General features: G+C 50.1%; 3 protein-coding genes across 3 annotated transcripts; 2 read left to right on the plus strand and 1 right to left on the minus strand.

Moving 5' to 3' along the window:
• Nucleotides 1–460: 460 nt before the first annotated feature.
• On the plus strand, nt 461–16,738 carry PPP1R8 (protein phosphatase 1 regulatory subunit 8). Its single transcript, XM_084222494.1, has 7 exons — nt 461–545; nt 7,860–7,920; nt 10,249–10,402; nt 10,987–11,207; nt 11,789–11,933; nt 12,324–12,388; nt 14,246–16,738. Exons 1-7 carry the CDS (start codon nt 490–492, stop codon nt 14,597–14,599), a joined length of 1,056 nt encoding a protein of 351 aa, XP_084078620.1. The 5' UTR covers nt 461–489; the 3' UTR covers nt 14,600–16,738.
• A 180-nt stretch (nt 16,739–16,918) lies between these two features.
• SMPDL3B (sphingomyelin phosphodiesterase acid like 3B) lies at nt 16,919–23,249 on the minus strand (the record flags this gene model as incomplete). The annotated part of the gene is made up of 7 exons (XM_084222721.1): nt 16,919–17,940; nt 18,930–19,063; nt 19,640–19,820; nt 19,946–20,118; nt 20,652–20,795; nt 21,378–21,475; nt 22,957–23,249. 7 exons carry the CDS (start codon nt 23,247–23,249, stop codon nt 17,548–17,550), a joined length of 1,416 nt encoding a protein of 471 aa, XP_084078847.1. The 3' UTR covers nt 16,919–17,547.
• Nucleotides 23,250–23,693: 444 nt separating this feature from the next.
• RPA2 (replication protein A2) lies at nt 23,694–27,676 on the plus strand. Its single transcript, XM_084222591.1, has 9 exons — nt 23,694–23,772; nt 23,915–24,027; nt 24,106–24,207; nt 24,284–24,397; nt 24,901–24,975; nt 25,696–25,809; nt 26,100–26,210; nt 26,296–26,390; nt 27,082–27,676. The coding sequence occupies exons 1-9, from the start codon at nt 23,757–23,759 to the stop codon at nt 27,164–27,166; spliced, it is 825 nt and encodes a 274-aa protein (XP_084078717.1). The 5' UTR covers nt 23,694–23,756; the 3' UTR covers nt 27,167–27,676.
• Nucleotides 27,677–27,706: the final 30 nt, after the last annotated feature.

Below are 27,706 nucleotides of genomic sequence, written 5' to 3' on the forward strand. Positions count from 1 at the left end.
GGGCTGTCCCCGGGTCGGTAGCGGCATTGTTCCATGGTCGGTGCCGGCGCTGTCCCCGCGTTCCATGGTCGGTACCGGCGCTGTCCCATGGTCGGTGCCGGCGCTGTCCCATGGTCGGTACCGGGGCTGTCCCCGCGTTCCAGTGTCGGTACCGGCGCTGTCCCCGGGTCGGTACCGGCGCTGTCCCATGGTCGGTACCGGCGCTGTCCCAGGGTCGGTAGCTGTCCCCGCGTTCCAGGGTCGGTACCGACGCTGTCCCCGGGTCGGTACCGGCGCTGTCCCCGGGTCGGTACCGGCGCTGTCCCGGGTCGATACCGGCGCTGCCCGCAGCTCCCGCGCCGCGTCCGCGCGGAGGCGGGGCCAGCCGTCAGTGGGCGGGGCATCGTCCGGCGCCGCCCCTCCGGCGCCGCGCGGGGCACGCCGGGACCGCCGCGCGCCGCTCCGCGCCTCCCATGGTGCCCCGCGGCGGCTGAATGGGGCAGAGCCAAGATGGCGGCGAGCGCGGCCCCGGCGGGCGGCGGGTCCCTGTTCGAGTGCCCGAGCTGGTGAGCGGCCGCGCGGCCGAGGGGCGTGAGGGGCGCGGGGCTGCGCTCCCCGGGGCCGCACAGTGCTGGCCGGGCCGGCGGGGTCCGGGCGCGGCCCTCGGGTGCCGCCATCGACAGCGCCGCGGGGGGCCCGGGGCCTCCCTGGGGTGCCGAGGCTTTTCCTGAGAGGTCAGACAGAATCCGTGGTGTGGTAGGAATTAAATATCCTGCTCAGGGGGTGTGTCCGCTACGGGAAATCTGTCAGCTTGAGACTAGGCTGGCGTTTTTATTAACTTGAGTTCAGAAGCCAGGCTGAGTGCTGCAGAGGCAGCATCGCGACCGTGCCCTGGGCTGGGTGAGAGCGGGGAGAGCCCGCGGTGGAGGGGATCCCTGGAAATGCCCTGCCTCGCCCTCCTGCCGGGAGCACAGCCTGGCAGCAGGGTGCCCTTGGTCATTTGTTCTGGGTTTTGATCATCACTGAAGAGATCTTGGCTCTCCTGCCTTCTTAGGGTTCCGGAGCACTGGGATGGGATGGGATGGGATGGGATGGGATGGGATGGGATGGGATGGGATGGGATGGGATGGGATGGGATGGGATGGGATGGGTGCGGGAGCATTGGGGTGGGTACAGGGGCACTGGGATGGGTACCAGGATGGATACAGGAGCTCCAGGATGGGTGCCGGGCACTGGCATGGCATAGCCTGGCATGGCATGGATGCGGGGGTACTGGGATGGGATGGGTACCAGAGCACTGGGTTGGGTACCTGGGCATCAGGATAGGTACAGGAGCACTGGAATGGGTACAGGAGCCCTGGGATGGGATGGGTACCAGGATGGGTACAGGAGCACTGGAATTGGTACCAGGATGGGTACAGTAGCAGTGGGATGGGTACCAGGATGGGTACAGGAGCCATGGGATGGGTACCAGAGCACTGGGATGGGCACTGTGGTATTTTAAATCACACCAGCAGCCCACAGCACCTGGGAGCTGGAGCTGTGTGGCCCAGCCATGCCTGTCCCTGCAGAGCCCAGGCTCTCCCTGCTCACCCAGCTGTGTTGTAGCTCTCAGAGCTTTGTGACAGTGCTCATGTGCTGTAATTCAGACCTGCTTTCTAAGTGCCTGCTTTGGTTGGTAAAGCCATTTCATCTTCTCATGTATTTTAGGGCCTTATTTGTGCTGAACATACACATCTACATGAGACAGGATGGTGTTCCATGAGATGATGACACAATAAACCAGATACAGCCAAAGATTATTCTGGATATTCAGCTTGAAATTTTAAATATTATCCTTTTTTTTCCCCTAATGTTTTTATACAACAGTGACCACAATATCCTTTATATTCCATGGTAAATTGGAATTACTTCTACCTTTGAAAGCTGTAGATGGAGGAGCTGGGGAAACACAGCTTGTAAAGTGCTCAGTCTCAGTAACTTGCATGCTATTGCAGAAGAATTCCAAAAGAAATCCCATCTGGAGGAGAGAACTGTAACACCTGTAACTGTGAGGGTCTCTTCAGGTACCTGGTTTGTGTCTTTAGCAGGGTCAGACAGGGAGAGTTTCCCTGTGTCCCTGCCCTGGTTTGGTTCTGAAGCACAATCTGTTGTGCTGGATGAGAAATGAGGTGGGATCTGGGGGATGATCCAAACCCAGGGGTCAGGGGGGCACGTTTGGGTGCCAGGTCCTGTTTTGTTCTCATATTTTTAAGGTTTTTTGTAATTCACTTATTGCAACCTGAATGTCCTTTTACAATAAAATTCCAAAATAGTTCTTGGGTGCAGCAAAGTTCCTGTCTGGACTCTTTCCTTGTACATTGTAAGGAAACTTTTCATTTTCTCTTGGACCCTGTTGTATGTTTGCACGTTGTATTGGTTTTAGGGACCATTTTTTGTGTATTTGTAGCTGTGAAGTGAAGGAGTGCCTGAGACAATTTGATTTTGTCCAATTGGCACCTGCAGACATTACAGCTAACACCAGTGAAAGCTTTGTGTTTTTCCTTAATGCTGCTTCTGAAACCCAAAAACTTTTCATAAGAGGAAAAATAAAAAAGTGAGCCAGCAGGAAGGCAGCCTGGAGAGCTTCCAGTCACAGTGTTTGTGTTCTGAGCAGTGAACCCAAAATGGGAAGTGTTGGGTGGTGCTGGCTGGTGATAACCATGGTGGAAGCGAGGAGCTCTCCTAGCAGGTGCATTTATTTATTTCTGGTTACTTTTCTGTTCTGCAAAACAAGTAGATTATATTTCATGCTAAAGCTCTGGATGCCTTCTGCTGACATCTGCTGAGCTGCAGCTTCCAGCTCTTGGTTTTAAAGTATTTGTTCCCTTCAGAGCCAAGCAAAGAGTGCACAGGTGTGATGTGGAACCAGTCTGGGCCTTTCCCAGGTGGGATTCTCCAGACTGGAGGGGGTTTGCAGGAGCAGGCTTGGACCAATAGTGGTGTTATTCAAAGCTCTGACTTGAGAGGATGTAAAGATTCCCTGCAGGGAGCTAGGTCTTCCACAAGCCTCACCAAAAAGTCTCCTGTGCAGGCAGCATTGTAGGGCTTCACTCCAGGAGCTTTGGGTGACCAAAAGCATGGATTGCAGAGAGGCTTCACAGTCAGAAGCAGATTCTTCTGCAGTGAATAATGTTCAGTCTCCTCAACCTCTATTAAAATCAAAATCACAGTCTTTACCTATCTATTTATGTTCCTGCTTCTAAGGAAAGCTGGCTGGGGCCTGTGAGCACCAATCATATGAGAAATACCTCTTAGATATAACCAAAAGGAGTCGTTTTTCTTCTCTATCATATTCCATAATTTGGATAGTGTCTGAATACCCCATTTCCAGAAAAGACTTCTGCTCTGAAATTCCCAGTTTTCATCTGATTTAAGTTGTGGCTCTGATTTAGTTTTTGTGCTGTTATAGGTTGCTTCTTCATAATCCATACAATATTTATTCTTTCTCTCCTTGTGTTTCCAGCAGCTAAACTTCAGACAAATGAAAAACAGTGGTTGCCACCTTGCTGATGCCAGAACATGTTTATACATGTGCTGTAACTCCTCTGAACATGCTAGCCAAGATTTGGGCTGTGCATTTACAGTTGGGATAAAGAGGGTGCCAATACTTCCTGTAGTTAAAACTTACCCATTCCATGAGATCAGAAAATGTCTTTAGATAACAATTAGATATCTTAGTTTGATTAAGAATTTTGCAAACCTTCTGAGCTGGCTTTAGGTGGTAAAAGTGATTTCTCTGAGGTACAGGTTATAGTTTTGAAGGGACCATCAGATGTTTAGTGGGTACTGCCTGCCTGTCCTTTTGTCCTAGTGTAACTTGTATTTGGAATTGTGACTCTTTCTTTACTCTCTTTGACACATCAGCAGTGGGGATGTCAGGTTTGTCCTGGAATGGACATATATTAGAAATAGCTTGTTTGAAGGCAGCAATTGTTTCTCTTTAGTCTCTTTGGCCAAAAACTGGCTATTCCTGGTGTTGCTTTTACACAGATTTCTGGAGAGTATGAGCTCCAGAGTTCTGCAAATTCCACCCTGTCCTTGAAATTGGACATGAAGGTGTGTGCATGAGTCACAGAGGCCAAGATTTTTAGGAAGTGGCTAAATTTAGCTTCTGAGTCACGTTTAGGAACCCAAATAATTGACCTAATTTTAAACTAACACAATAGAATTATGTCTGTACTGTCTATGTCCTTAATAGCAACAATTCCAAATTTCTTGTAGTGACTTACATCAGTCAGGCTGCTGAGTTTCAGCTGGATATAGATGTTATAACCCTTCTGGCATGTCAGCATTGAATCTGCACTGTGGAAGAGATCCTGATTTGTAAAACCTCAGCTCTCTTACTTGGCAAATTCCAGTGTTAATGGCCTTGTCCTTCTTTTCCAAAATGCTTTATCTTTGTTACAGAGACATGGCCTGGCCTGTGGAACGTGAGGTGGAGAAAGCAGAGAAACACAATTTTCTGTTTCTAGTACAGAAGAAAGATTTCTTTGCTTGTAGGTATTTAAATCTTTTAAAAACCTCTGGTGGAACCTGCTTTTATTCAGTGGTATCCCTTGTAAATATTTAACTGCTGATCATTGTAAGCAGTTGATGTCCTCTGTAAGGCCAGCAAATCCATATGTGCAGCTGCTGTGGGAAATCCCAAGCTGGGAATGCTCCAGTTCTCCTTGCCAGTCAGCTCTGTTAATTCTCTGGAAGGCTTCACACCCCTCCCAGGAGTTCCAGGATTCAGGAGGCAGTCAGAGATCCCGGGTCTCAGTCAAACTCACTCAGCTAGTGACCACCACAGTCAGTGCATTTGCAGGTGTTATTTTCAGGTCACTTGCAGGATGCTGCCCTGGGGAGGCACTGGGAACTGTGATGCACCATCTGCAAGGTACAGAAGAAATTGCTTTTTTCTCATTTTCAAACACAAGCACTTGTGCTGGAGCCAAGTTGTGATAGGAGAGCACTGGCCTTGGGCAGTGCTAAGGGCTCTTTGTGTTCTGTAGAGAGGACAATCTGCTGACCTCAAGTAATTCTTCATCCTTCAGAACACTGCAGGAAAATTAGTCAAGTGGCTATTTTAGCACATAGTGGAATTAGTTTAGTGGAAAAGGACTTTTTTAACATTGGACATAAAATGGGAAAAAACTGCTCTGCTGTACCAGCATAAGGCCAGCTAACAAACTTTCTTCTAGGAGATTTGTGCACAAGATTTCCTTTCATGTTTTACTCCTTCATCATGAGGTGTGAGGTTTGATGGGGCAGAGCATGTGAAGGGTGATTGATACTTCCAAATCCAGGAATTACTTCTGATCTTTAGTGGCTTTGGAGCCAATTAGTTTTTAATATAAAACTGAACAATCTTCCTACTTTTTTCATTAAAAGGCTTTTCATGGTATCTAACTTGGGCAGCCTGAACTGTGACATTGACTTAAAATGTTCCAAAGAAATTACTGCTGTGAATTTGTTTTCATGGTATCATAATCAATATTTACAACCTTCCTGTGTTCAGTGTTTTGCAGGAATAGGTAGTTGGGGGAAATACTGCCTACAAAGGATTCTCTGCAGTCCAAAAGAGGCCAGAGAATAGTTAGATTTTTCTAGCACTTTAATTCACAGCTGAAGGCACTGCCTTGTCATACTGCTGAGCTTGGTTTATCTGTTGAAAATAAAGTTGAGGGTAGAGGCAGAGTAAAAGTAAGAGCAAGAATGAACCTAAAAGTAGAGGGGGCAATGAAAAAGCAGAGCTGGTATATAGCAAAACATGAGCATCAGACAGGATTCTGCTGTGCTGGAGCTCCTGGGGGCTCTCCTGTGACCTGACAGGTACAGGGAGGGAGTTGCTAAAATGTGTTAGGACAGGCTGACCATTGAGTGTCCTGGAAGAGATCACTGAAAGAAAAAGCAGAGGCCAGGCTGAATAAGAAGGTGACTTGTAGAATGAATTTGTTGAAAGGTTTATGATTGGAAAGAAAAAAAAAAAATGGGAAGTAGGTGTTGTTTGATCAGAGTGTGAAAATTACCAAAAGTTGGGTTGCAGAGTAACCAGAAGTTGGCAATTTCACAGGAAGGGGGGAAAACAAATTTTCCAGTGCTCAGAGGCAGAAAGAGGGAATACTGAGAAGTGGACAAGAGTCCATGAAAGGAACCTGTGTTCCAGTGAAAGCTGAGCACTGGGATCTGCAGGGGCACCGGAGCAGACAGCAGTGCTCAGGTGCAGCCTGGCTGGAAGTTGCTCGAGCAGTGCCTAAGAGGAGGAGCTTCCCTGGCTGTGCTGGAGGGACTCCAGCTCATCACACAGACTGTGTCCCACCTTTGGGAGCATTTCTGCTTGCTGCTCTGTCCCCCACATCACCATAATCCCATTTTACTGGTGAAGTCACCACTTGTGCTGGAGTTTAGCATCCTCTGCTTTTGCTGCTGCTGTTTGTTCATCCAAAACAATAGGAGTCAGAATTAACCATATACTTGTTAGGGTGGTATATCCACAGGTTTTGAGAAGGGCCTGACAAGAGAACTCATGAAAGTCCCAAGTGGTCAATTCAGAAAGGGCCAGAGAGATCTGGGCAGGCTGGTGTAGTGGATTGGAAACAAGAAAGGAAAATGCCTGGGAAAGAAATGAAGTAGAAATAACAGGAGTCTGTGTTCTTACATGAAATTATTGAGGGGAGCTGACCTTGCAACACAGAAGAAACCAGTAAATGTAAGGCACACCCCAGAAACATGAACATGTGTATTTAACCCCTTCAAACAAGTTCAGCTACCAGTGACCTTTCTTTCTTCTCCAGCCACCCTGAGAACATCACTGCCATTGTCACTGTTCCCTGGGCTGGCTCATGCACAGAGCAGAATGGGAACATGATCTCTGTAGAGTTCCTCAGCAGGCCAGCAATACAGCCAAGAACTAGGTCACTGCTGCTGCCTGGAAAGCTGCTCCAGCCTTGGAGACAAGCAGCAGAGATGTCACCTGTGAGCAAGTCCTAGAGATGCAGATCCTGAGCTATCTGAGCAGAAAAAGATCCTTTGCTGCCAGGAGCTGAGGGATCCTGTGTGGTGCAGGTGGCACAGCAGCATCCTGACTCTGAGCACTGTAGGTGCCCAGGATGTTCCTGCTGCCCCCATGAGTTCACCCCTTGCTGTGATGTGCTGAGTCCCTCAGGCCTCTGTGCTCCCTCTGCCCAGGTGGGAATGATGCTGCTGACAGGTGAATCTGCTCCAGGAGGTGAGCAGGAGCAGTGGGGCTGCTCTTTGTGTGGAATGTGGTGCCAGAGGACAGGGGTCCCTCTAGGGCTGCAGCTGTTCTGTGTTCCCTGTCACTCACACAGGTGAGTGTGAAGAACACTGGCTATTGGCCAGCACTTTGTAATACTACAGGTGTGTGCAGAGCTCCTTTAAGGTTTTTGCCATCACCATCCTAGAGGGGAAAGGTGGTAGAAGTTTCTGATCCTATCAACAGCCAAGGGTAGAGATGTGTGATTTTGAGGGTGACATGAGGAAACAGAACTCTTCAGCAAACAGTCCCAGCCTGTCCCCATCTCTAGTTCTTGGTCTCACACTATTCCTCTCAGGACTTGCTCTGATAATTGTGTGAATCAGATGGTTTTCACCTGGAGAGGTAAAGCTTGAGATGCTTCATGTCCTGTTACCTTCACTCTTACCATAAAAAATTCTTGGTTTATGTGTTGTCAGAAGGAATCTGCAGGGAGGAAAAGAAAATCATGGTATTTTCATGTTTTCCCCAAAATACTTCTGCCTACATTTGTGTAGGTTTGATCTGTAGCTCAAGCAGCTCTAATACAATAAATTTTTTATTAACTGTTTTGATACTATATTTTTCTTTTTATTTCCAGGGCAGGGAAACCACCACCTGGCTTACATCTGGATGTAGTCAAAGGAGACAAACTCATTGAGGTATGGAATTAGGGTTTGATGGATTTGGTGTATCATGTACATGGGCACCGGCAGCAGAACATTCCCCATCATTTTCCACACTTATTCATATTTCCTTTCTCTCATGTATTCATTATCTTCAAATCAGAGTTTTTTTCTCTGAAACAATGAATTAAGTGACTTTTCCCTTGCCTGTGCAAGGCAGTCTCATGCCATGCAGGCTTCCATCAGTTAAACCTCTTCCCTTTGTACTGCTTGTTTGAGAAACCTGTCTGGTCAGTTTATTTTTTTATTTTGCATTACAGTAGATTAACCAGGCATTCTGTATTTTGCAAGAGTGCTGCTCTGTCCTACAGTATGAAATATAGTTTGATTTGATTTTTCCTCCCACATTCAGGATCTGTGAACAGTGTTGTGATCAGCACAGATACAGCAAGTTATTTTTATTACAGCACCATCTCATTCTCTATTTCATATTTTGTCTTATATCACACTTAAAGTAATAAATAAAGAAAAGTCTCTTTACCATTGTTGACAGAGAGAACCCAAACCAATGAAAGTATTTCAGTGTGGAGAGACTCCTAACTTGAAGCTGACTGAAACAGAAATGTTTCTGGGTGTAGTGGTTTGACACTAGCCAAATGCCAGGCACCCACAAAAGTAATTCACTTATTCTCTCCTGCTGCAGTTGGGCAGGGGAGAGGGGAAAAATTAAATGAAGGTCTCATGGGTTGAGATAAGGATTGGGAGAAAAAAAACACCCTAAGGGCAAAACAGGTTCAAATGTAAAGGTATAAAGTAAATTAACAAAGTCAGAGGAGGCTAACAAGTAAAATAAGCCTTTAAAACACCTTTTTTCCATCAGCCCTTCCCTTTTCCCCCTGACAGCACAGGGAGATTTGGTGGGGCATGGAGGTTTTGATCAGTTCATCACTGGAGATCTTCTCTTTGCTCAGGGAGAGGGGTCTTTGCTATGCCATGGGGTCCCTCCCACGGGCAAACAGTCTTCCCAGAACTGCTGTGGTGTGGGTCACCCATCCATGGGGTGCAGTCTTTTAAGGCTGGGCTGCTCTAGTTTGGAACCAAAGGCCCTTTCTCTCCATTTGGGTCTCCACTGGATCACAGCTGTCTCTGGCATTCACCTGCTCCAGTGGGAGCCCTTTTCCCATGTGCTGGGGGTGAATCTCTGCCTCCCCCGTGGATCCCCATGGGCTGCAGTAAATCTCTGCATCCCCTGTGGATCTCTGCCTCCCCCGTGGATCCCCAGGGGCTGGGGGTGGATCTCTGCATCCCCTGGGAATTTCTGCATCCCCCGTGGATCCCCATGTCCTGTGAGTGAATCTCTGGCTCCCCCAGGGACTCCATGGATTACAGGGACACAGTTGCTTCACCATGGTCTCACCACAGACTGCAGAAGAATCTCAGCTCTGGCACCTGGAGCACTTCCTCCCTCTCCTTCTCCACTGCCCCTGGTGCCACCATGATGTTTTCCCTCCCATGTTTTCCTCATCTCCTCCTCTTCTCTGTCTAGAAGGAAAAATTACTGCTGGTAGCTGCCATTGCCAACAAGTTCCACTAATGTAAAGATTCTTGCAAGATCCTGTAGTGATGAGCCAAACAGCACTTGGATGTGATCCTTGTGTTTCTCTGTTCAATACAGGTGGCAAAGAGATTTTCAGTTTTGTCTTTTCTGGTAGGCAGCAGGAACAAAGGAAGAGCTTTGTTAAACCCTGGGGGTTATTGAGCACTTGATACTAACCGAGCCATCAGTGTCCCAGCCTCTTCAGAGGCCTGAGGGGCACCCTGTGATTGCTGGGTCTGCAAAGTGCAACAGCAAAACAAGCCATGCAGTGTTTAAGCTCAGTGTGTGAAGAAAGACACTGGGTTATAGCTCAGAGGCACAGAACATTCTGGAAATGTTGTCTTGAATTAAAGGCAATACAATTATCTTCTCTGTTGATGATTTGTTGCAATAACTTCCATGAATTTGTGTCTTTGCAAAATCTCTTGGAAGTGCTGCCCAGTCAGGGCAGTACTGTTTGCGTGGAACAGGCAAATGAAAACTTACAGGATGATTTTGGTTTCGGTTGTGGGCAAGAATGAGAAATGGTTTGATCAGTTTTTATGGTAACTGAAATTGTGAGGTAACTGCTTGCAGAGCTGATCAGTGTTTGTGGAGCAGACTTGAGTTTATATATTTAACAGTGGCAGACTAAACTGAAATATTGATGAGCTGTTGATGCTTTGTCTTGAATTTGCTCTATTTATTGATGTTCTTGAATTTTTTTCAGGAAGTTCCAAAAGATTCTAGGAGTCTAATATGCTTCTCTGTTTGATATTCTACCTCAGAAACTCATCATTGATGAGAAGAAATACTATCTCTTTGGGAGAAATCCTGATCTGTGTGATTTTACCATTGACCACCAGTCTTGCTCTCGGGTCCATGCTGCCTTGGTCTATCACAAACATCTCAAGAGGGTTTTCCTCATAGATCTGAACAGCAGTAAGTAGTGTGGCATTAACCAGACAGAAGAGCTATGCTTCAGTGTTTAAACATTCTGAATCTGAGACACTTTTTCCTTTTCCATTGTTGTCTGCACTGTGGGCAAATGGATATAATTTGAATTGGCATGGTAGGAAAAGACAAGGGTTAGGGCAAGGGAGTGTTTGCTCCAGTCAGCCTACAGCTGCCTCACTGTGTGTTTCAAACATTTCTAACTTGTAAGAGGCCAAAGGAGAGGAGGAAAGTGTCTTAACCTTCCCATCACAATTTTAGTGAAGCCTTGTCTTCTGAGGTGATTTCCCAAGGTCTGAAACCTGTCAGGTGTTTTTTTGCACTGTCCAGACAGTACATTGGGACCTGCAGGAATACAGAAAGTAAAAGGTGTTTGTAGTTTATTTTTTTGAGGACTTCTGGCGTGTGTTATCTCAGTTTGTGAGATGGTGGGTCTGCACAGCCGATGCTTCCAGCAGTACCTCAGTGCCTTGTACCTTGGAACGATTGTTACCATTTCTGACATTCTAAACTTGAACTGCAATACCACGAGCCCAAGCTCAACAGACTGTTTTGCATTTTGATGTCCTCAGCACATGGCACATTCTTGGGCCACATCCGTTTGGAAGCTCACAAGCCCCAGCAGATCCCCATCGACTCCACGGTTTCCTTCGGCGCCTCCACGCGCGCCTACACCCTGCGAGAGAAGCCGCAGACGCTGCCCTCGGCAGTGAAGGGGGATGAGAAGATGGGTGGTGAGGATGAGGAGCTGAAGGGTTTGCTGGGGCTGCCAGAGGAGGAGACAGAACTGGATGTGAGTATATGTCACCATGATGTTTGCTGAACAATCCCTTTGCCAGGATTTCTTCTCCTGGGAAGCTGGGAAGCTTCAGCTTCTCCCTGCTGCTGCTTTGGCATGTGGTTTGGAGGTTGTTTATCCAGCATGGGAATTGTTTTCATTTAATGACCAATCATGGTCCAGCTGTGTCGAGGCTCTGAGGAGTCACAAGTTTTTATTATGCTTTCTTGTCAAGCCTTCTGATGCATTTTTTTCTTTAGTATAGTTTCAGTATAGCATTCTGTAATATAATATCATAAGATAATAAATCAGCCTTCTGAGAACTTGGAGTCAGATTGCCATCTCTCACCTCATCCTGGGGACCCTCACAAACACCACAAGTGTGATGGCACACTGCCTTGATGGCATTTCCAGCAAGGACAGCATCCCCTGCTTGTTTGCTTAGTCATGGCATCATTTAGCTTGGAAAAGACCTTTAAGATCATCAGGTCCATAAATTTGACAGTGAAGCTGAAACTAAACAATGTCCTGTGGTCTTCTGATATGCACAGTCGTGTGATTAAATCAGACTTCATTTGTTTCTAAATTTGCTGTAGAATCTGACAGAGTTTAACACAGCCCACAACAAAAGGATCTCCACACTGACCATTGAGGAGGGGAACCTGGACATCCAGAGGCCAAAGCGAAAGCGGAAGAACTCCAGGGTGACGTTCAGTGATGATGATGAGATCATCAATCCGGGTAAGGATTGCTATCCTTAGGTTTGAGGTGAAGTCCCTAAGGTCCTATGAGGTGTCTTTTTACTGAATTGAGGGGAGATACTTCTGGGCTTTTTTCCTTTTTAAGGAGACAAAGAATAATTTGGTCACTCCATCCACAGGGGGCACATTCCTACATTACCCCACAGAGGCTGTTTTTCCTATGTGCTCACTGAAGGCATCTCTGGTTGTGCTCACAAGTTTTGCTCACAGGTTCTGCTCACAGTTGTGCTCACAGTTGTGCTCACAGGTTGTGCTCACAGTTGTGCTCACAGGTTCTGCTCACAGTTCTGCTCACAGGTTCTGCTCACAGTTGTGCTCACAGGTTCTGCTCACAGTTGTGCTCACAGTCATCCCTGTTCTTGCTTTGCAGAGGACGTGGACCCGTCTGTGGGGCGGTTCAGGAACATGGTACAGACAGCAGTGGTCCCTGTTAAGGTATGGGGTGACTCCTGACTTTCTCATTAGCACATTGATGAACTCACTTTATGATTTATGAATTGCACCTTAGAAACAGAGTGCTTCTACATGGGAGGTGTTTCATTGTTAAGCAGAAGTCATGTCTGTGTTTCACAGTTGTCTTTTTTAGCAAATTTGACCATTTCCCTTTGAATCCAGCTTTAGCTTTTTTCTTTAATAACATGTGGGATCAATGGTGATTTTTTTTTTCTTCCCAAAAAGAAACACTTTCTAGAAATCTAGTGCATTAGTTCCAGGTGTCAGATAAAACTGTGGGAAATGTGGAAAATAGAAGGGAAATATGAGAGTTTGTTTATTTAAATACTGTGTTTGATGTTTCATACGTTTGTGTACTAGAACAAGCAGGTTTAGGCTTTGCTCCAAGAGGAGTGTTCTATTTAATTGGAGTATGCAAGGAGAAAGAAAGATCTGCAGAGCTTCAGAGCAGCTCAGCCACTGTGTAACAGCAATTTCACTTGTTGCTGGTATAGACTAAATAACATCATGTGGAGAAGGATAATATTCCATAAACCCAGACTGCAGGAGAAGATTCCAGTGATCAGGAGCAAAATTACCCAAGTGATCTAGAAGTTGCAGTTTCTTTCTGTAGGGGAGGGAAGGTTTGTGTTACAATGCTCTCAGGCACAGGGTGGGACTTGGGGTGTTGTGTGCAGGGCCAGGAGTTGGACTCAGGGAGCCTTGTGGGTCTGTTCCAACCCAGGACATTCTGTGACCTACTCGGTCTTTGTTCAGGATGAGCTCAAGACTGGCAGGAGTGTAAAGGAGGTGAAGAGGTGCTCAGAGTTCATCTAAGTTACACCTGAGTGTCAGCTCTTGTCTCCCTTCCTGCACTGTGCACCTACAAGAGTTTATTGTTGTGGTTTTCAAGGGAACCCGGAGGAAACCTTGTAGGACAAAGACTGGGACGTGGTCTGTTGGCACTTTGTATGTGGCAGATTTAGGTGCCTCTTGGGGAAAACTATTGGAATTTACCAATATAGCCAGATGGGACGTGCCCTTGCTGCTGAACCAAAGAGCAGCACTGTGGTGTTTCACCCCACAGACACTTTTGGCCATGGCTGTGTGGTGTTTCACCCCACAGACACTTTTGGCCATGGCTGTGTGGTGTTTCACCCCACAGACACTTTTGGCCATGGCTGTGTGGTGTTTCACCCCACAGACACTTTTGGCCATGGCTGGGTGGTGTTTCACCCCACAGACACTTTGGGCTGGCTGGGTGCTGCCCTGGGCACGTGGGGACAAGTCCAGGCGTGCAGGAGCTCTGGTGGTGCTGGGATGGAGCCTCCCCCCATAGCAGGGGCTGCTCCTCAGGGTTCCCTCTGGCAGAGCAGCTTTGGGGCGATGGGGAAGGAAAGGAGTGGGTTCTGCTGGAGGGTTTGGATCCAGAGCTTTATTCTGGCCCACAGCCTCTGAACCCACAGCAGCTCCAGCAGAACTCCTGAGCCCGTGGCTGCTGCTCCTTTAACCCCGGGAGAGGGGCAGGGAAGGGGCAGGGAGCCACCAGTCAGGCACAGGAGGGGAGGTCTCAAGGGACAAAGGACACCTGGATGGCCCAGTGCCCCCGGGGGTAGAGGGCATCCTTTGAACCTGCCAATCACTCAGGGCCCTTCTGGAATGGCAGGACTAACAGACAGTGCTGGGAGGGGAAAGGAGAGGGGACTGACACACCTGGCAGGGAATCTTCAGGGGAGGGACCCGGGGTTCTGAGGTGAACCCTGAAATCCCAACACAACAGAAAACAGTCTTGGCACCCAGTTGAAGCGGGTTGATGGTTCCATGCATTGTGAGTAATTCTCTCACTCCTCCTGCCTGCAGAAGAAGCGCCTGGAGAACGCGGGCTCGCTGCCCACGGACGAGTCGGCGTCGCGGCGCATGCAGAGCTTCCCCTACAGCGGGGGGCTCTACGGGGGGCTGCCCCCCACCCACAGCGAGGCCGGCTCGCAGCCCCACAGCGTGCACGGCACCGCGCTCATCGGGGGGCTGCCCATGCCCTACCCCAACCTCGCCCCCGATGTGGACTTGACTCCAGTTGTGCCCTCCACAGTGAACATGAACCCGGCTCCAAACCCCGCTGTCTTCAACCCTGAAGCTGTGAATGAACCCAAGAAGAAGAAATACGCCAAGGAGGCCTGGCCGGGCAAGAAGCCGACCCCGTCCCTGCTGATCTGAGCCGGGCTGAGGGAGGGGAGGAGTTACAACTCCAGAAACTTTTCATGTGCGGTATCGTCTTTTTAAAATTTCAGTGTCCTAACAGATGTAATACCAAGATTGGAGGAGTGAAATATCCTTTAAAGATCTGTCTTCAAATGTTTTTATATGTCTGTTATAAAAAAAAAAAAATACAGCTCCTGTCTCCTTTTGAACCAAAACCCATACAGCCTTTTCTTAGCCACCACTGTCCCAGAGGTCTTTGTGCTGAGTTTGGATCCACAAGTCGAAGGGGCAGTCACACAGTTTCATTATCATATGGCATCACCCTGCAGGTCCGTGTATTTCAGTGCTGGGCTCGCTCTGGTGACACTGTTCCTGCTGGACATTCTCACAGCAGGGCAGCTCTGTCAAGAGGAAATGTTTGTGGGGCCAAGCCTTGCAGAATCCCATTGGAAGGAGTTGTAAAACTTACAGAATATAGGTCAGCTTTTATTTTTTATATTTTCAAAACCCCACCAATGTGGGGCATTGTCTTTTTTATTATCATTATTATTTTTAGTTTGGCTACAGCTTGTTTTGATTTCCACATAAAACACTAGATCATCCCATGAGCCATGAGGTGAGATGGATAAAGCAGGGAGGCAGGTGGGTTCCTTAGCTTTGTTCCAGTGCTGCAGGATGGGGTCTGTGGGATGGATACAGGGTGCAAACAGAGCATCCAACAGGAGCAGGCACTGTCTGCACTGTGCCATGGTGACTCCCCTGGATAACTCAGCGTGAAGTTAACACAGTGGAGTTTCTTTTAGACTTGGTGGCTCCTGTAACTTAAATAGTTTCATTCTTATTTGCAAATGGAACTTCTAAGTTTAGAGTATATGAGATTCATCAAGACAAAAAGCTGGGAGGACTGGCGTGTTCCCCACACACTAATATTTTAGCTGCTGGGAACTGCAGGTGAGAATTGAGTGCTACTGAGAGCCAGAATAGGAATTCTCAGTGGACTTGGGTTGTTGCTCAAGCCCTTTAGTTCCTTGGGTTTATATTTGAAAATTATTCACATACTCAGATATATTGTGGCTGTACTTTATGCAAGGTAAGGCCAGAGCTTTATTATCCTTAAGTTTATTCTGGATTTTTGTACACACTCTAATGCAGTTCAGCTACAAGTCACATTCCTTTGCTGTTTGGGGGATCCAGGAAATGTGCACTGAAATGAGAGCATGTACCTGGCTGTTCACTGTGTGCAGGACTGCAGCTACTTGGGGAGGTAGTGCCAGGTTGTTTGGGCAGGGCTGTGTTCCAGAGAGCTGGGATGGTGCTGGATCAGTGCTGTGTTCCAGTGAGATGGGATGCTGGATGCACCAGACCCATTTCAGACAGATGCCCCAAAATCCGAGTTCTGCTCTGCAGTGATTGCTTCTATCATGTCCCTGAGGTGCCAGCAGGGAGCTGCCCAGCTCACAAGAGCCATGGCTTCAGAGACTGCTCTGTTGCCTCCCCACACCATCACATCCAGCTCAGACTGTTCCTTGTGTGGATTCAGCACCTGCTCCATGATCCAGCTGTGCTGCTCTGTGTTTAAGTTGCCATTGATGGTTCAGCTGTTGGGCATTTGTTCTGCTTCCCAGTGCTCCCACAATAACTCAGAATCTTCCTCTTTAGTCTGGCCTCTAAGATTTTCATTTCCCAGCCAGTTGCTTTCTGAAGGCAACTCTTTAGAGTAAGACTAGTCAGGACAAACAAAAGTTGAGCAGGTTTCCTTCTTTTTCTTTTGGGTTTTTTTTTGTTTTATTTTGGGGGGAAGAGGGTTGGGTTGGGGGTTTTGGGGATTTTTTTTGCAAGTGGCTCTTTGCAAGATTTTTCTTGACAAGGGAGACTTCACTGCTCATTTTTTAAAGCTCTTCTCCTCTCAGACTCTGAATCAGCTCTTATTATTTCAGAGCTTAGGGGCCACAGCTGGCCACGAGGGGACAGGAACATCGAGGGGCTTTGTACAGACATTTGTACACTTGTGTAATATGTAATAGGCCTTTTCACACTTCTGTTGAGCTTTTTACCTGTAACCTTTACTATGTTGTAAATTAAATGCAGATTTTGCCAGGTTGGAGAGTGTAGTGTGTTTGTTCCAGTCTGCACTGGTGCAGCTGAGCCTGCCTGTCGTGCTGTGGCTCAGGGGAGGATCCTGCCATGGCAAAATGCCCTTCTCCCTGCAGGCCTTGGCCTTGGGCTGCCTCAGGCTGCAGCTCCTAAAGCTGCCCCAGCTGCTTTGCTTGTCACCTGCTCTGCTGCCTCGTGCTGCACTTTGGTACAGAGGTGACACTTCACAGTGGATTTTGAACAGTGGTTTTGTTGTCCCAGTCAAGTTTTATCTGGTTCTGGCATAATCCTCTTTGTAAGTTGTACTCCAGAGCCCAGCTCTGCTGCTCCCATTGCTCAGCCTGCTCCTCTGACAGAGGAGCCTTGGGCAGGCTGAGGCACCATCCCCTGTCACTGGATCTGCAGCCTGCCCTGGCCTCTCTGGCTGTCACCCCAGCCCACCTTGCTTTGCTCAGCAGCCACAGGCTGCTGTGAAACAAAGCCAGACTTCCTGAGTCACCAGCTGTGCAGACTTGCAAAAGTGTGTGCCAAAATAAGGAATGCTGGCAGCAGCCTCTGGAACATGTGGCAGCTCCCTACCCTCACCTCTTGCCAGTTCATGTCCACAGGGAGGCCTGGTCTTCATCTGACTTGTGAGGCTGCCCCAGCAGTCCTAGCACAGGGGAGACCTCCTTGTTGCACAAAAGGGCTCTCAAAAACATTGCTCTTCACACATCAAGCTTCTCTAGAAAATTTCAAATCACAGGGCTTTTAGTAAACATTGACAATTTTGTCCTTTTTTCCAAGCAAGTTCTCAATGCCAAAACCACCGATTCACATGCAGTGTAGTGTGATCTCATATCCTCCTCCTTTTCTCTTGCTCTTGGCCATCACAGCACTGGTTGAGGATGGAGAAATCCTAAGAGCACGCAGAAAACCAAAAGCCAAACACTGCTGGCAGCAGAGGCAGAGCTGTTGGCTTTCACACACTCATCATACTTTATAAAATCGACTTCCCTGATGGCACACAGGTGATCCACACGGCATTCCTGCTGGCACAGCTCCAGGTCATACCTGGCAGAGTTAAACTCATAGTACAGCTGCAAGTAGTGGGGGTCCTTGGAGATCCTCTCCAGCACTGTCTGCATGGAGCCTGCAGAGCCATCAGGGACCTGGAAGGCTTCTGTCAGCCTGTACTCTTCCTCCCACTCTGGGAACTCTTCCTGCCCTGCTGAGGCCATCGTGTTGGCACGAGTAAGGTTCAAGTAGTAAGTCACCATATCCTGAGGGAGAGAAAAACAGAACTGGGGAGACATCAGGACAAGATTGGCCCTGGGTGAGACACTGAGTTGGCCTTACCCCCCCCCACCCCAAGGGCCCAGCTGCCCTTGATGTGGCTTCCTACCCAGGGGACACCTCAGGTGAGACCCCCCCACCCACCCACCCCAAACAGAGCCTGTTTCCCAAGGGGTGAAGGGATGGCTTTGCTCTGCTTGACTTTGACCTCCAAACGTCAGAAGCTTTGAGCCTGGCATGTTCAGACGTCAGTCAGCTACTATCAACACTGTCCAGCAGCAGAAGCAAGGGCTACACGAGTGTTACTGAGCAAGTTATCTTCTCAACTGTGAACAAACTGAAGAATCAAGTTTTTCACAGCTTCTGTTATCAGACTTGCCCTTTTTCTCTCTGCTTCACTGACTCCCCAGCTTTGCACAGCATATCTTAGCATTCACTTCTATGCTATAAACTTGTAAACAGAACAACTATAGAGAGCTTCATCCACTACAAAGCAGGGCATAAGCACCCATCCTCCACCTCTTGGCAAACAAGAGATGGGAAACAGAAGCTGCCCCTACAATTCACCTCAATTCAGAAGGACACAAATAATTTTTCAGATGGTTTAAATGTTTTGGAGGAGGTCTGACAAGTCTGTTATTACTCAAAGAGTAGTTCTGTGATCCATATTATCTGGGGAGTAAAGCAAGTGTCAAATGAAACTCATTAAAGACATGAAGAACACCACAAAAACGGTCTGACCCTGCCCAGGGGAACCCATCCCAGCAGGATGCCCTGGCTGCCAGGGCCATGCTTTGTTCAACTCACTGAAACTCCACCTAAATCTTTGTGCCAGACACAAGGCTGAAATATCCTGGGTCAGACTCCTCTCCCACACAGCCACTCAAGCTTCTGTGGACTGAGAAATCCTGTTCTGACTAGAGGGGGAATTAAAGTTGTTCTGGAGCTGCAGTGTGCTGCACACAGGGGTCCCTACCAAGACCTGCAGGGTGTCCTGATCATAGTCCATCACCCGAATGGCAGGGTTGTTGGCTCCATTGCTCACTCCAGGTAATGTTGTTTTCCAGGGAGTCACTCCAGGGGCCAGGAACATGACATTGATTGGAGTCCCTTCACAGAAATGCAAAGCGAGCTGTGATGGAGACCATGGCTTGTCCCACACCCTGTCCCCATCACAGTGAGCACCCGGAGCAGACTGCACTGCTGACAGCACCTTTGTCCCCAGCTCCCTGTACCACCCCACACACAAAGAGTAACACGTGGAACAACACTGGGGACTGAGCACAGCCAGCAATGGGCTCTCCAATGCTGGCAAAGGCTCCTGCAGTGAGGGTGGCCAGGGAACCACACTCAGCAATATGTTCACCCAGAGCACACCCCACACACACAGAGATTCAGCACTGCTCCCTCAGTAATGTCCAAAGCCCTCAAGAGAAAAGAGACAAGAAGCTGCCAGGCATTGAGGGGAAACAGCAATATCTGAGGGTGAATAGGAAGGAGGGCAGGAGCTACAGACTGAGGGTAGAGATGAGAACCACTGCTGCCTCTTGCTGCCTGAAGCACGTCAGGTGCTTTTGCTGGCTTCTTAGCCCCTTTCAGCCAAGAGCCACTAAAACCTCTCATGGACAGTGATTCTGAGAGCAATCAGAGCTGTCACACAAGTGCTTGGGTGACCAGAGCAGGTACCTGTGGGGCTGTAGAACATGCGAAAGCTGTCTGTGTGATGGTGCCCAAAGAACTGGGCAGCGATCACCGCGTGGTGCCTCTGCACAATTCCCAGGTAGCGCTCGTTGAAGCCCCTCCGGAACCAGGGCTTGCCCCGTTTCTTCTCAAAGAAGCCAGGAGGGACGTGCCCCACAATGTAGACCTAGAGAAGCAAGAGCTGCCCTGAGCACAGAGCCCACAGCACCCAGCTGCACCCAGAGGGAACACAGCAGGAAGAGCTTCCAGGCTGGGGAGAAGCCCAGGTTGTTTATTCAGTCTTTTTGATACCCTTTCATTTGCTCTAGAGGCGTTGGTCAGTGTTTCTTCCAGCCACTGGAACTGCCCCCCAGGATCCTCCTCACCAGCTGTCTCATCATTCTGGTCATAGTAGAGGTTGGTGTTGAGGACAACCATCCGCCCCCTCATCCCTGGGCCAGGCAGCTTCTCGCTGTAGAAAGCTCCTTAAAAATGCAACCAACAGGAAGAGCTGGAGATCTGCTCACACTGGTGGCTGTGATCCCAGGTCCCTTTGTTTCCACCTCTCTCTGTTCTCCTTAGCAACAGCCACAGCAGGGTCACTGCCTGGGACAGTGCCCTGAGCACTCCAGGATGGGGATTTGGAGTGACTCTTCCCTGTGTGTGTCCTGCCATTCTTGTGCCTCTCCCAGTGAAGGGAGACCTGAATGGGTACAATGGGCAGCACCAGGAGCTGGGCAGCTCAGGAGAGCCCCAGCACCAGCTGCTACCTTTAAAGATATTTTTCCTCCCTCTGCACTCTTTCCAGTAACTTGATAATGGCAGAAGAGACTAGAGAATGAAATAATTTCTCCTCTTGCAAGCAGAGCTCCAAGACAGAAATCAGCATTAAATTGGACCCTACCTCTGCAAATCCTCTGTTGCTTTGAGCATAGAAGCAAGGAAAATTGTTCATGGTATTCTCCTACCCCTCCCCATATCCCCAGCATGCTCTAAACACGAGCCAGTGGTGCCAGACCTGCTCTGAAGAGAGGAAGGGAGGCATCACTCAGCCAGGGCCGCCACAGCTCTGCTGTTTGGTTGTAGATCCTGTGCTCCTTCCCAGGAAACTGATTCTTGGGGTGGAAGTCATGATTGCCCATGGCTGCATAGACCTTGGTACCTGGAGCCAAGAGGCACAGGGGAGGTGAGGGCTGCAGAGGGGACAGGGAAGGGGGGTCAGGCTGCAGAGGGACAGGGGAGGTGAGGGCTGCAGAGGGGACAGGGAAGGGGGGTCAGGCTGCAGAGGGGACAGGGGAGGGGGGTCAGTGCTGCAGAGCCCCCTCTGAGCTCCCTGAGGCATTCCCAGCCTTGGGAAGGGAGCTTTGCCAAGGCCAGCCACCCTCTGCCCCAGGGCATCACGTGGCTCTGAGCCACCCTGGGGACAAGCCACCCACAGCCAAGTGACTGAGCTGTCACCAGCAGTAAGGCTCCTTGCCCCCTTATGTCTGAGGGGATCCTGCAGCCTTTTCTGCCTTCATTAATAATGACAGAAACTTTTCCTCCCTTCTGAGTGAGCTAACCTGAAACATGAGTGTGCATCAATGCTGTGTGGCACAGCAGAACTGAAGCCACCAAACAAGTCCCAGTGACCACAGCCCTTCTGTGCCTTTCCCTGTCCCAATTCTGTCATGTCTCCATCCTGGGTTAACCATTCCCATGAGTCTCTATGCCCCTCTCCCTTTCTCATCCCCTCAAATCCTACCTGGAAAAGTCTCTTTTATCAGAGAAGTCAGATTTGCTATTATGTGCAGAACCTTTTCTTCTCCAAGCTGTTCATTGGGGACATGGGGAGTGTCATCTCTAGAAAAAGAGAAGCAGCATAGTCACTGTCTGGGACTAACAGGGCCTGTGCTTACAGCAATGAGCAAGGCAGAGAAACTTGCCAACTCCTCTCTGAGCCTCCTAGAAGAGAAAGTTTAAGCTTTTGGGTGCAGAAGTCAGTGCTATGTTGACTGGCCAAGACAATGAGGGAGTTTCTAGAAATTGCTCATAGGGAAAATGAGCTGCACTCCAAACTTGCCAGAGTCAAGGAGTGCTCAGCAACACTCTCAGGGATGCACAGGGTGGGATTGTTGGGGTGTCTGTGCAGGGCCAGGAGTTGGAAGCCATGATCCTTGTGGGTCCCTTGCAGCTCAGGATATTCTGTGATTCCAGGACTCACTTCACCTTAAAACCCCTGTGCACCCTGCTTTGGGGTGTGTCACAGGCACTGAAGCTGCCTGGAAACACTGCAAGGGTCAGCACTTTGCAATCTGAGGGCATCTGATCTGCAGTAGTGCAGCAGAGCTGTTTGCACAGCTGTGATCACCGTGAAACAAGGAAATGCCTCTGTAAGGCAGCAGTCTAGGGCTGCTCCTGTCTGTGTCTGCATTAACATGATGATGCTGGGCTGCCCACTGGAGAGAAAGGAGAACATTCAAAATCATGTCAGAGGACTGGGGAAAATTCCTTGAGGGAAAAAGAATACTCAACATAAAGTCACAAGAACCAATAACTGCATTTAAGTAGGAACAGGCATCTGCAGGGACAGAAAATGAAAACATGGGACAAGCAACAGCCCTGCAGACTGGAACTGGAGATAACAGCAAGCTGAGGCTGCACTATCAGAAGAAGGATACACAATCACCATGCAAAATAAAGATTTTACCATATGTAAGTGCTGTTGAGGCCTCCCGTAGGACAGGACCCACCCCTGGAAACCACACCAGGGGAGAACATCCTCCACTGGGGAGCTCCCTCTGACTCCTAAAGCAGAACTGTCCCTTCTTGAGACAGGTTTCCAGGTGCCTCATTGCAGCCAGAGAAACGCTGCAAGCTGGTTTACCGTGCTGTTCCCACTGCTCTGAGCGGCAGGGCTGGACACACGGACACACAGCCCACAGCTCCTTCCCCTGGGCACTCCAGGCACTCAGACTCACTGTGGGATCACACACGGCCGGACAGGATGCACAAAGGATGGACAGGGAGCTGTGATGGCCGGACAGGACGCACAAAGGATGGACAGGGAGCTGTGATGGCCGGACAGGACGCACAAAGGATGGACAGGGAGCTGTGATCCTTTTGCCACCTCACTCCACGAGCGTCTTGCCAGTGTCGAGCGCCCTCGCTGGGGTTGTGCTTTCCTCCAAACCCGTTCTGCAACACGAGGAGCATTCTGCCCTCTCCTTTCCAAAGCGGGGACCACGGAAAGAGCCCTGCCACACGCACCACGAGCTCCTGGGCTGCACTGCCCTTCTCCCGCCCAGCCCCGGTGTCCCTCAGGCGGGCCCGGCCGCTCTCACCCGGTCCAGAGCACGAAGTCCGGCGCGGCCAGGCGGTCCCGCATGGCCCGGGCGGCCGAGCGGAGCAGGCTCCAGGGCGCATCGCACAGGTAGCTGCCCCACGGCCCGGCGGGCCCGGCCCGACCCCCGCCCGAGGGGCACGGCCGCCCCGCTGCCGCCGCCGCCTCGTAGCCGGGGTCCCAGTGCAGGTCCGTGAGGTGCCAGAACCGCCCGGAGCCGCCGGCCGCCCCGGGCAGAGCCGCGGCCAGCAGGGGCAGCAGGAGCAGCACCACGAACCGGCCCGGGGGCGGCATGGCAGAGACCGCCGCCCTCACCTGCGCCCGGCCCTCACGGGCGCTCCTAGGCCCCGCCCCTGGGCCCCGCCCTTCGGGCCCGCCCCTTGGCCCCGCCCACTCACCTTTGCCGGGCCCGGCAGCGCCCGCTCTAAAGATGGCGGCGGCGGCTTCTCCGCGACCTCCTCCTATTGGGCGGAGCCGGAAGGCGAAGGGACGCGATTGGCTGCCGGCCAGCAGAGCGGCCCATGGGCTGTATGGCAGACAGCAGCAACCTCACCTGGGCCCTGCCCTCACCTGTGCTCGGCCCCGCCCTTCGGCCCTGCCCCTTCATCCGTGCCAGGCCGGGCTGCGCCCGCTCTCAAAATGGCGGCGGCGGCTTCTCCACGACTTCCTCCTATTGGACGGAGCTGGAAGGCGGAGGGACGCGATTGGCTGCCGGCTGGCAGAGCGGCGCTCCCGGATTGGGCGGCGGGCGGCGGCGCGGAAAGGCCGGCGGGCGGGCGGCGGCAGGACCGGAGCGGCGCCATGTGGAGCGGGCACGGTGCGCGGGGCCGGGGGTCGCGCTCGCCGCCTCCGGGGGCCGCGGGGCCTGAGAGGGGCCTCTTCCCGTGATGGCGGCAGCGCTGGGGAACGGGGCTGTGTCCCCGCTACCGCGTCACGGTCCCTCTCTCTCCCCCCCGTAGGGAACTTCGATGGCGGGTACGGTAACATGGGCGGCGCGGGGCTCCCGGGCGGCTACACGCAGTCCCCGGGCGGGTTCGGGTCGCCCGCCGGCGGCCAGGCGGAGAAGAAGCAGGTAGGCCGGGCGGGGGCCGCGGGACGGGCCCGGGGCCGGGGCCAGGGCCGGCTCTGACGGCCCCTCCGGCCCTTGCAGCGGAGCCGCTCGCAGAACATCGTGCCCTGCACCGTGTCGCAGCTGCTGGCGGCCGAGCAGGTGGACGAGACCTTCCGCATCTGCGACGTGGAGATCTCGCAGGTGGGCGCGGGGGCGGGCGCGGCCCCGCGGGGCTTCCCCGGGGCCGGCCCGAGTGACCCCTCCTGCTCCGCCGCAGGTCACCCTGGTGGGCATCGTGCGGCACGCCGAGAAGGCGCCCACCAACATCCTCTACAAGGTGGACGACATGACAGCGGCACCGATGGACGTCCGGCAGTGGGTTGATACCGATGTAAGCAGTGGGTTTGCTGTGAGCAGGCTTCTTGGGCAGCTTTGGGGAGCAGCGGGTGGAGAAAAGCTTCTTCTTTTTCTCCCCGCTTTGGGGAAAGTTGGTGGAGAATTATACAGTGTTTCAACTGGAAGGAACCCGTAAGGATCATTAATGGACACCAGTTCCCTACTTCTCACAGAGCTTTTTGAATCCAGAACGTGTGGCTTTTCTGGAAAGTATTTTAGGGATAGCATGTCCCTGAAATCAAAGGGAGATGCTGCTGTAGCAGAGATCATTGGTGGTGTACATGACTGTCTGCCTGTTTAGCATAGCTGAGTTCAGCTGAACAGTTTTGGGAGGGTAATCAGGCAGGAAGTTCAGCTGCCTTACTGTAAGTTTAGTGTGACATAGGAATGCACATTGTTTGTGCTTGCTTCAGATGAGCCTGCTTTGCTAAGCTGCTTATTGTGGTAATTGAGAAATGGAAAGAGGAAACAGCAAACCTGTTTTTCCCTCTCTGTTAGGAGGCAGGAGGTGAGAATGTTGTGGTACCACCAGGAACTTATGTTAAAGTAGCTGGTCACCTTCGGTCCTTCCAGGTAAGGTTGTGTTACCTGTGTGTGAGTCCTGTAGGATTTGTAGCACTTCATGTAGCAAATGTGGTGCAAATTTTCAAATAATGGTGTATGTGCATTAAGGCAAGGTGCAGTTAATTCCCAGCTGGTTAGAAAGAGGAGTGACTCTGTCTCCATTGTCTTTCAGAATCACATTCCTCCCCCACTGCTTGCTTGCTCCCAGTGGGATGGGGGGAATCAGAAAGGTCAAAGTGAGAAAAGCCATGGATTCAGATAAAAGCAGTTTAATAAGTAAAGCAAAACAAGGAATTCATTCCACACTTCCTATGGGCAGGCAGGTGTGCCTCTTCCTCCCTTTTTCACCAGTTTTATAACTGAGCATGACACTGGCTGGTCTGGGTTCTCCTGTGGGGCATAGGGCTCACAGCTCCTTGTCCCGTCCCAGTTTAATACTGGTGGAGCTGTGTGAGAAGCAAGAAATCCCTTGGCTCTGTGCAAGGGTTGGTGAGCAATGACTAAAAACCAGCCCATGCTACTGTACCCCAGCCAAAACCAGCACAAGATGTAGGTCAGAAGGTTTTGGATGAGCTGCAAGCAGAGAAGGTGTTGTTCTCTCCCCACTGCTGTCCCACACTCCTGCAGGAAATGGCTGGGTTGGCTGTTAGGCAAATTTGTGTTGCTGTGCTGTAAATTGTTTTCTTTGTTTTGTGTTTGGTTTGTTTGTTTGTTTTTTCCTTCTGAAAGAATAAGAAGAGCTTGGTAGCATTTAAGATCATGCCTCTGGAAAATATGAATGAGTTCACTACACACATACTGGAAATTGTCAATGCACACATGATCCTCAGAAAAAATCTCATGGTATGTACAAAGACCCTGATTCCATCGTGGCCTTTCCTGGGTGACAGGTGACCTCCCAAAGAGGGACCTTTCACTGGGAAAATCCCTTCCTTGTGGGGCTGGAAAGTGTAAAGCTGGGCAACACTGAAGGTGTAACAGGAGTCCTGGCTTCCTTGGAGAGAGATTGTATTGCAATCCACTTCCAAAAGAAGCTATTTTTAACTTACTGGCTTAGAAATAACAGTGAGTCTTTAACTCTGCAGGCTTGGGCAGCCTGAGTAACCACAGCAATTTTATTCTCCTAATTCCAGTCAGCATCAAGAGTGCCACAGTCATTTTCCTCTGCTGGGATAAGTGACATGGGGGGCTACGGAGGAGGTGGCAGCCTGCCAGTGAACGGGCTCACGGCGTACCAGAGCCAGGTGGGTGCCAGCAGCTCTTCTGGGAGCACAGCAGTGGCAGTAGAGGCTCCTCTGATGTCACCTGCTGTGGTTCTTGCTCATCCAGGTGCTGAACTTGATCAAAAGCTGCCATGTCCCAGAGGGGATGAGTCTACAAGACTTGAAGCTCCAGCTCCACAGTATGAGTATGTCAACGATCAAGTAAGTGTGCAGAAATGAAGGATGCTGTGGGAATCCAGGCAGTCCTTCCAGAGGCAGAGAGGATAGTGGACAAGCCCAGACACTCAGCTGTGAATCAGAGTGGGTAATTCAGGTGGTCCCAGCAGCACAGGAGCCAGAGCTTTTGAAAGACCCTGAATGAGCTGTTGCCAGTTGCTTTGCTCCTTGTTTTCAAAAGGAGCTGTTTATCAGTTCAGTGGCAATGTACTGCAGTGCCTCAGTAGCATTTCTCCTGCTCAAGGTCTACCTTGCTCTCTGCACCCTGATAAAAATCTACAAATAGTCTGTTCTATTCTACTTCACAGTCTCCTATGACATCTTCTTGAGACTTGCCAAACTAGTAATTACCTTCCATGACCTTTTTATGTTCTGTCCCTTCTGGAGCATGGGACAGAACAGTACCCCTGTTCAGTACCCATCTGGTGGGTACTACCTAGGAAAGCAGAGCCTGAGCTTCAGAGTGAGCACATTGCCATAGCTTTGGAGAAACTTCTTGTGTCACTTACATTGTCCATGGGACAGAGACACCAAGAGCTTCCCTGGGCAGCTGCCAGGAGGGAACTGTGGGCATGGGGTCTGTAAATGGGAATTCTGTAAATCAGAAAGGTGGTGACTTACCTCCCTTTGCTAACTAATTGCTGAGTAGTTACCAGCTGTGGGGTTTTTCTTCAAGGCAAGCTGTGGAATTCCTCAGCAGCGAGGGACACATCTACTCCACGGTGGATGATGATCACTACAAGTCAACAGATGCCGAGTAAAGTTCCTTCCACCTGATTTTAGTTCCAAGCAAATGTTTGTCCATATTTCAAGATACCTTGCTGAGCTCTGTTACCTGGAAGGTGACCTTTGCTCTTTGTGGGAAGTCCTGGTTACTGGGTGAATGTCAACTCCTTGGAATTCAAGGATGAGCAGAACGTGTGTGATTCTGGTAATTGGACTGATTCTATGCTGTGACCATGTGACTGAAAGTATAAACAGACAGGAAAACTGAACTCCTCAAAGCTTCAGAGCTTTCATTTTGTTTTGGCTCCTTAGAGAGTGCCTGTTAGCCTCTTTATGATTTGTCTTTTATTTCTAGAGCTGTTTTTCCTAACTCAGCTTCCATTCCATTTTCTTCACAAAGTGGGTAGCCAAGAGTAATCTTCCACTGATGTACAGCAATCATGAGAAGATGTTTTTATTTTTTAGTTTGTGCACTTAAATCTATATTTGTACTAGAGCTGATCTTGTTAACTAGAGCTTTTGAACTTTTCCAATAAAATGTTAACTTAGGACACCTTGTGTCATGTATGACTCTA

Source organism: Fringilla coelebs, assembly GCF_963513975.1.
Source record: "Fringilla coelebs genome assembly, chromosome: 28".
NCBI classification, from domain to species: Eukaryota; Metazoa; Chordata; class Aves; order Passeriformes; family Fringillidae; genus Fringilla; species Fringilla coelebs.